Source organism: Anarrhichthys ocellatus, unplaced genomic scaffold (assembly GCF_004355925.1).
Source record: "Anarrhichthys ocellatus isolate YVR2014 unplaced genomic scaffold, GSC_Weel_1.0 scaffold48, whole genome shotgun sequence".
In the NCBI taxonomy this organism is placed as follows: Eukaryota; Metazoa; Chordata; class Actinopteri; order Perciformes; family Anarhichadidae; genus Anarrhichthys; species Anarrhichthys ocellatus.
Genome location: NW_022280078.1, coordinates 763,035 through 772,607, shown reverse-complemented (window position 1 = coordinate 772,607; position 9,573 = coordinate 763,035). Strand labels below are relative to the sequence as shown.

Genomic DNA, 9,573 nt, shown 5'->3' with positions numbered 1-9,573 from the left:
CACACACACACACACACACACACACACACACACACACACACACACACTGAGGGTGACACCCCAGCAGCAACCAGTTTAAGGAATATTCTGTCGCAGGAAATGGAGCCACTATAATTACAGTGTGAACTCTCTGAGGATCCACGGAGGAAATACATGTAGAAGATTCCCTGGGGCAACACACACACACACACACACACACACACACACACACACACACACACACGCACACATACACACACATGCACACACACACTTCTGCCAACCACAGCAGCCCCAAATCACCAGCTAGGCTAAATGTCCACCTTAAAATACACATTTCCGTCGCTCCAGGAATGCTCTGGAAAAACAACGAGGGACAGAAATCGGCGGGCTGAGGTTCTATGTTTTCTATTTCTATCTGTTTGCTGTTTCTTTCAAATGAACTAAAGACAGCCAAGCTGTTTCAGCGACCTCAGCAAGTTACATGACATGGGAGGGTAAAAGATGTTTTTGTATTATAAAATAGTATTAAATGTGTAGGTTTGTTTTTGATAGGTACTTTATTGTATAGTGGAGCTGGTATATGAGAGAAATGGTGAGCCACAGTAAATATATTCTACATGGTTTCTCCACCTTACAACCTGCAGTAACTGATGATTTGGCCATTTAGGGAACAAGTTGTCAACATTAACATCACATCACCTGATTATTTACACAATCAGCAGTTATTGAGCCACATTATCATTCATCATCATATCATATCCTCTAGGGACCATTGATGTCTGTACTAAATGTAATCCATCCTATAGTTGCTGAGATATTTCAGTGTGGACCAACCATCATAGTCTGATCAGAAATACTTATTTCACTCTATTTAAAGTAGCCTACATGGTAGAAAATAAATAAAAAGAACAAAGCAAAATGAGTTTGTGTTTTTGCAACATCGGGGGTAAGGAACTAGGTTACATTTAGTCTTGTTACTGTAGTAAAGTAGGTGTATATTTTTTTTGAGTAAAGAAGAAGTTGCAGGTGTGTCTGCGGCCGCAGGAGGGCGGAGCTCCAGAGAGGAAAGACGCTGCACTCCAGAAATGTCACGTTATAAATGTTTGAGTTCACGGACCAGGGAAAAAAACGAAAAGTTTACAGGCCTGGGCAAGCACTTACAGCACAACTATCCATATGGCGTGTTGTTTTTAATTAGCATGATTGTACCCATAGTTTATGCTATTGTATCATCATACCCCTTCCCCACCTTTTTTTTAAAAATGTAATGCAGAAATGTTTACTCAGAGTACATTTTAACTGAACAAACTTTTTTTAGTACATTTTTTACTTACTTTTACATGATTAAATTGTATTTTTGGGAACATAACTTACTTAAGTACAACATGCTACTAGCCTACTTCCCCCCCCCCCGCTGGTGTTTTGTAATAAAAAAACATTCTTACACATTTCTATCAAATTGTGTCTGGTGACAACTATTAAAAGAGAAAAACATGCTACAGAACCTTTCATCCTGTCAACTTTTCACAACTTTCCAACAGTCTTCATGCTACGTTATACAAATCACGCAAATGTTCGGCGCGTTGAATACATCCTCTGATTTACTGACACACTTTATAGTCAATCAATGGTTTCATATCAGTGTCTGCATCAGTGTCCTTCTGTACCAGTGCGGCAGTTTGAATAGAGAATGAATGTCCGTGACACTGCTGTTCAGCCCCCTGGGTGGTCTGAGTCGTGTGAGTGTTTGAGATGGGTCGTCGATCAGTAATGGACTGTGATCTTGGTGACAGACATATTGATTTGTGCAACGTGACGCCTCCACTGTGTGAGCCCTCAACACGTCGATAGAAATGTGTGCCGTTGGTCAGTGAAAAGAGAAAGCAAAAAATCCACAAGTTTTTTTTGGTATTCTGCTTCGAAGTAAGTTACAGTGGAGTACTGAAGGGGATGCTATGGACTACATAGATACAATGCATCTGAAAATGGTTTCTAGAACTAGATTTTATATCACAGATTTCCTATATTTCATCATGGGGAACATTTACGGAAAGTGGAATAAACATTTTGTCAGAATATGTTCAAACTGTCTTTGTTTCCACACAGTGAATTCTATGTGTGGTTTACACTCGTAGGTTAGACTCAGATGCTGAAACTAATCCCTTCTGTGCTTCCGCTTCAAGCCAAACTTGCTCGAAAAAAACTCTTTATACCTTTTATTAGCAAGATAATATTAGTTTACACTCGAACTAGGACTTGGAAAATCCCTAAAGCATGTTGAGAGAATGCACATTTGTTTAGGTTTTGATGATAGTTTAATACTTTGACCTATTTTGCAGCCATGAGAAAGAAATCCTAAAACTGATAGATGCACTGTAGAAGGCAAGTTTCACGAAAGCAACACTTTAAACAACAACATGATGTATAAAGCATCTGTGTTTAGATAATAACTCGAGAAACATGGTTTACATTGTGATTCTTAATCTATGGAGTCTGACGCATGAAACGGATTATACAGCAATATTATTATTATTATTATTATTAATAATAATAAATAAATAAAGTGAAAGACTGTTAAAGTGGAAGTTCATGGTTTCTTTCAAACAAGTTGATTCAGTACTTCTAAGTTCAGGAGGATAACGCTGATATCTAATTTAGGAAACGTTCTTATATTTTGCACCGTGTGCATTATATATGACGCTTAAGCAATCTTCTTAAATTCCCCCCATAATTCAGTTCAGTGGCTCATTGTTCATTTACTGCAGCGAGCCGTTGGCTTGCTGGCCAGCTGCCTGCTCTGCTTATAGGCTGACAAACTGGAGGATTGATTGGCTGTGCAGCTCATTGACTGGCTGACTGACGCGCCCGCGGGCCGGTTAGTGGAGCTGAATGGTTGGCTGGCAGCGTGACCAGCTGGTTGCTATTTGAAGTCCTGCTGGCTTGCTGACAGACTGGTGTGATGATCCTGATGAATGTCACACTGCTGTTTGGACTTCTAACTGGCTGAATGACTCCTGATCCATTTACAGCTGTGGGGGTCTGTCTAATAGTGTAGTACCTCAATCTGACCACTAGAGTGTACCAGAGCTCATCTCTACCCTCAAGCACATCAAGATGAATTCATTTCACGAGTTAATTGAAGTAGGTAAACGCTTGAATAGATGTTTTGATCACTTAGCTATGAATGTGTGTGTGTGTGTGCGTGCGTGTGTACGTGCACCGTAAGCTGTTAAATGTCATAACTTTGAGAGTTGAAAGCTTTTGCAACATCCGACCACACACACATAGACACAGAGCATTATTGTGTCTTAAAGCGCTCTCATGACAGAAGAGCAACTTGATGTTTTCAAGTCAAAGACAGAGTGGGAATGAAAGAGTGAGCAAAAGAGGGCGATTCTTTTAGAGAAGAAGAAGAGTTGTTTTCATCCTGAACTACAGAGGATCAACAGCTGCACTCTTTCTTTTTGTCTCTTTTCCCAATCAGCCAGTTTGATATCAAAGAATATGATAAATATGGAGTATTATACTCCCACCTATTGTACCAGAAAGTATTGTGTTCGTTATAATAGAAAGACAATTTCCAGTCCATTGATGGCTGTCTAAAATATACATTTCCTTCCCCCTTTCTACTCATAATAACATCCTTTGGCATCATTTATCATTCATCATTCATCACTCATCATTCATCATTTCAGCTGTTCTGTTTAGTCAGGACTCTCTGAGCGTCGTTTGATCAGATTTGATAAACCAACAACCCCACAACTGGTTGAACTCTAACTGGTGCATAAACCAGTGGGAAAAGAGAAAAACACAAATAACTTCATTTCTGATGGGAAATAAACAGAAATGTTTAAACTTGCTGATTTTTTTTGTATTCATGCATCTCATCGCTCCGAGTAAGAAGCTGACTCATAAAATAAGTTTCTGCACCATTAAGACTTAAGACTTTGTGCTGAATTTACTGCTGCAGCATGCAACAAGCTCCTCTTTGTAACATGTCTCTGACTTAGCCGGTGGGAACTTTGTACCAATAGTTCCTAAATCCCCTCACAGACTTCACTCGGCCTGTTTATTCCCCAGCAAGTGTAGCAAGTTTAGCTACATGAGCCCCACTGACTAGTACATTTGTTCTAATACAACCTAGTATCTGGTGACACATCAGTTTCTATGCTACTTTTTCCTGCATTATATGTATGATATAAACTGCTACATACATGCGTGTATTCATAGAACAGCTTTTACATTCAACCCGCTCTCTTGTGACATAAAAAAGGGGCTAAATTGTGATTTTGAATGTTGTTTCTACTTCCTTTCAGGGAGGGGAAGCTAGCTAATCACACAATAAACAGAAAGACATCAAACAGCTCTGGAAATGAGACTGTCCACGAGGAGAGAAACTGGCTTCCAGTCAGACAAGAGAGGGATATCTTTACACGACTGTTCCTTCCCTGCAAACATCCATCCTACACATTTCTACTACATAATCGATGGCCTGATCGCACCAAACAATACAAGGCTCACTGCAGTTCCCGCACTTTTGACCTTTCCACAGGATATGACACAGATTGTACTGCTTGTGTGTGTGTGTGTGTGTGTGTGCGTGCGTGGACATCTGTGTGTGTTTTCATCCACAGTGGAAATGCAAACACACCTGGAGTACCACAGCTGACAGCAACACTTTCACACATGTTATATAATACCTGGAATACAGTAGCCCTATTTGCGGTCAGCACACATGCACACACACACTCTGTTGACACTTGCACACAACCCTAATTTGACCAAAGAAATACACACAAGTACTGTTTGTCCACGTGTGTGTGCAGAGTTGAATGTGTGTGTGTGTGTGTGTGTGTGTGTGTGTGGTTAGCTCCTACATGTTCTCGTGAAAAGGACTGAGTTTGCTTTTCAGACTGAGGTGTCAGCATCCAAACGTATGAGCTCATAGATGGAAAGGAGGGATGGATGGGAAAGAGGGATGGAAGGTAGGGGAGGATGGAGAAGAGAGGAGATCAAGAGAGAAGAAATGGGGAAGCCTCATCTAAGTACGTGTGTGTAGTGCGGACTACTTTGCACTGATAGGTGTAGTGAACACTGTTTAAACAATGGTTTTCAGGTCAAATAAGATCATGCGAGAGACACAAGATCATAGTTTAGCTTCACTTTGTTAATAAGAGGTCCGTGAAGATGTTTTATCTAGTTTGCATTCCATTTATCCTCACATGGGGAGAAAGAGTATGAAGCTCGGTAACATTTTCAGTTACAGCGCTAAACCGAAAACTGAATCTCTGCATAAATACATTAACTGAATAAATGTGTTTCTCTACACGTTGCTTTTTTCATTTCTGGTCTTGCCCTCCGATTCAATTTTGGTGAAATAACTAAATCAATATATTTGCCCTAATAATGAAGCCGAAGCTGTGCAGGGTGAGTACAAGAAGAAACGCAAAGACATAAACAGAGAGTGATAGAAATATAGACAATATAACGTATTGTATGTCAGCTAGATGATATTGTGATAAGTGAAGGATGACTTCTCTGTAATCACCTCTCTTAGAGGGGGGCTCAGGTGCTGTGTGTGTGTGTGATTATGATTTACAACAGTGCGACAGCCTAAGCACAGTGGCAGACCTATGATTTAACAGGTGAATTATCCTCCTATAGCCCCGGGGGGATTGGATGAACGTCTCCTGTGAGTGATGTTTACATTGAAGCCTGCAGAAAACCGCTGAATATCATTTCATGTCCAGTTTCAGTCCATTTAGTTTCGATGGATTCAATCACTTTTCTCAGATTTTTGCTAAACGTCTTGAACTTCATTTAACCAAGCAAAGGCTGCCTTGAAGTACAAAGTATTCTCACAACAGAGTGGAATCTTTGTGGTTTAAAAAAAAAATACTAGTAGTATTACTTATACCACAGCTATTGGTACTGCATGCCAGTACCACCAATACTCCTTCCTACTACATAACGAGCAGACTACGACAATGACAATTGACTGAATCAAATCTAAACTTGTGGCTGTGTTGCACATAAAAGGTTGCTTGTGTGCATCTCATATCTTTTTATGGTTCAACCCGTCCCAGAGATACTGTCAAAGCCCAATAAATGTGTGCAACAACTAGACGACTCAACGTAACGTGTTGTGTGATAAGAAAAACTGTCTGTCTGTACACATGTCCCACCAGCAAAATGTCCACAAAAGCGTCTGCAGGAGTTTAAAACCAACACAATCCAGCCTTGTTTGTGGTTCCAGTAGCAATAGTAGAAACTGCATCTGTGGCAGTTTTTGTCTGCATTCTGTAAATAACAAACAAGCACATTTGTCGTTCCTACCTTCACATAGTCCACCGTGGCGTCCAGGCCGGCAGCAGGCTCCCTGGGGAACAAAGACAAAGACATGGTCCTGTTTAGTGAACACATCTTGCTACTGGACCCAAACTGCTCGCTGTTGATCTTTAGTTCCTGCTGCAAACAAACTGCTGAGCTGGTTGTGTTACATCCAGGTGGGTCCCTATAGCTGGTGCTGATGCTGCTTCTTTAGAGCTCTTTAGCAGATGTTTCGGTGGAGGTGTGCCGCTTTGTTTTGAAAGGTCCAAATGGATGTCACTGGTCATAACACCTGTCCATGTTAGACAGATGCTAGACCAAGAAGGCACAGCTGTACTGTAAAGCTGGCGTACAGTTGACTGTAATGGCAGTGCTGTCCTGACTTCAGTTGTTTTCTGAAAGACGGAAGTCGAGTGGAACCAAACCTCACACTGAACTGCTTTAAATCAGAGTCCCTCTCTTTCTGTGTCCCATCCGCAGTCTGTCTCTCACTCTTTCTTTCTCTCAGTCAGTGGTAAACATGTTCACTCACTGCCTGCTTGACTTGGCCTCTCTCTCTCGCTCTCTCTCGCTCTCTCCTCCCCCACCCTAACACACATCGCAGCCACACGCCTGGCCTTCAGAGTCCACTGACAATTTCACAGAGAGGTTAGAGCACACACATAAAAACAGCAGCATTTTCTCCTTTGAAATAAATAAATATATTTTTGCAATTTCTTTGATTCCTTCAATAATCCAAAAACATCCACACCAGACAGCAGTTTGGAATCTGTTCCCTTAACAACCGCTCGCTCCAGTCTCGTTGGCTTTTCTTGGACACTTTTGTTTAAATGTCAGAATACACAGAATACATGTTCAGGCCGTGTATTTTGGCATTTTGTCTGATCTGAGCAGTATAAGGTCCCCACATTGTGTCTGTATTTATTCCCATTGCTCTCCATCTTTGCCTTGAATATTTGGTACTTGAGTGTATACATGTAGCTCTGAGTCTCTCTCTACAGGAGGCTTACAGCCAGGGGCTCAGGGAAAGAGGTAATTAGCTCAAATCCCTGACTACGTTACCAAGGTTGGTAGTTTAAATCCCTTAAGCCTACACTGGTGTTCCCACGGGAATATTAGCAGTCCATTACTTACCAAACCAAATATGTTTAGCTCTCAGCCCTCTCAGTTTTAACGTGGCCCCAAATAATGAGTGGGATTAAGTTATGTAACTAAACAGAAGACTCCATTCACAACAAGGTACAGTCATTATTCATAGACGGTGGAGTGCTCAGGCCTCTCCATCAACCTCAGAGTCTACAGCAAAGTCCACTCTGCAGAGCTGAGGAAGCTCAGTGAATGGCAACCGATCCTGTTCCAGGCCTAAACAGCAATTGATTGGTGCATCAGAAAATAGCTTTCATTCGTGGTTATAGTGATGAGTGAAAGGAGCTCATAGTTCTTCATTTTCACCACTGCCGAGGATGAAGGACAGACGAAGAAGAGGAGGAAGAGCGCAGGACGTTTCTGTGGTCTCAACCGGACATTCAGTTTGACATTGACCACACTTACTGTACTTGCATGGGTTGCTTTGTTGGACTCCGCGGTGAGCTGGACCTCTTTGATTGGCCCCAAAACCTTCACCACCCCAACCACCACCTGCCCCTCGTAACCCCGTCTGAGGTGGGTGAGATGAGAATCACCGCATACCTGACAACACCCATGTGAACGCTGCTGTCGCTGAATGTGCTACGACTGAGGGAAATTCCCTCTTCTCCTCAGGGAGGTCAAAGGTCAGGCTCACAAACAGAGCAGCAGCCCTGGAGCTGATGGAGATTCATCGAGTTTAAACCCAGGACGTTGAGTGAAGGATGACGTCGTCTCTGCCCTGCATCTTGATGAATCTGTATTCTTCCTGATAATGATTAGTAAGCCTCACTGCAGCCCTAAAATAACTGCAACAACGTATAGTGAGAGTGAGATGCACAAGCTGACCACAGCTAACTTCGCCTTTTCTCTGCCCATATTGCTGAAACAGCATCAGAGGCCGGATTTTTCTGCTTCTACGACCACAAAACTGACCTGCAACACAGACAGAGCTCTGAGGACAGAAGGAGTGGAAGCGAGTGAGAAGGGGAGGAACAAAAAATAACACAAGTAGGGAGGGCAGAAGCAGACAGCACTCGCCACAGTCTTTTTCTGGCTACTGTTGTTCTTTGCGCTTCACCACACAATACTCAGCACGACCACAGCTGGCTTTAGCGAGTGACTGCACCATATTTGTGTGTGTGGGAGAGAGTGAGAGAGAGGGAGAGAGAGAGTGATGAGCAACATGCAGGGTCTGCAGGCGGCCTGCAGAGGTCAGTGTGTTTTCATAAAGAAGAACCACAGACTCAGTGCAAAGTTAGGATCTGCTCTTAATAGCTGTTTCCAATCCACATTATGAACCTCTGTACTGAAAACCTGTAAACTATAAAGATTACCATACAGTACATACTGTAATGTTAGTATGTAGTTTGACATTGGGAACCAGGAATGGCAGAAATTGAATATAATATTAATAAGTATGTTTCCTTTAAAGTATAATAACTTGACAATAGGATTGTTTGTGTTTTCGTTACCTTAGAATGGGCCGTTTAGTTCTACATACGAAGCTGGTCCTCTTTACGGAGCCGGCCGCCATGTTGCTACGGTAGTCCAGAAGGGACAAACCAAACACTGGCTCTAGATGGGGCCATTGGCGTTTTGGTGTCAGCCACCATAGTTCTCCTGCACGGGACAAGTTTCAGTTGGTTGCAATAGATGCCTCCAAATCCTAAACATGGCACCTTTAAATGTTTATATCTGGAGCTGAGTCTCTGCTGACCCCATGCCTCTTCATCTCACATCCTCCTTTTATTTGCAGCACTAAAGCAACCTGCTGTTTTTTCTATCAGGGGTGTCACTAGGGCAATAAATCATCAGATATGAACACGTTTGAATTTTTAGTTACTTAACATATACATCTTTTGCAATTTGAAAGAGAATATAGTGTAAACAACGGATGTAACAACTGCTAAGAAATACATTTAAGCTATCGGTCTGATTTGATATAAAATAAAAGGAAGAAGTTAATCCAAACACAATCAACAGATAAATGTGTCCGTTTTTCACATCTTATGTTGAGGAAATGAATCTGTCGATCTCTTCCCCTCTCATTCCTCTTTGCTCTACTCCTTTCCACTCTTCCTCTCTGCTCTCTCGTTTTTTCCTCCTCCCCCTCCTCCTCCTCCTCTCCTGGTG

The 9,573-nt window shown here is 42.0% G+C and overlaps 1 protein-coding gene across 8 annotated transcripts in view; it reads right to left on the bottom strand.

Moving 5' to 3' along the window:
• bcar3 (BCAR3 adaptor protein, NSP family member) overlaps window positions 1–9,573 on the bottom strand; it is a 61,661-nt gene that overhangs the window by 17,589 nt on the left and 34,499 nt on the right. For all 8 annotated transcript variants that reach the window (XM_031869701.1, XM_031869700.1, XM_031869704.1 and 5 more), the window contains one exon: window positions 6,319–6,361. In XM_031869701.1, the coding sequence (XP_031725561.1) occupies window positions 6,319–6,361 (43 nt within the window). The remainder of the gene's footprint in view (window positions 1–6,318; window positions 6,362–9,573) is intronic.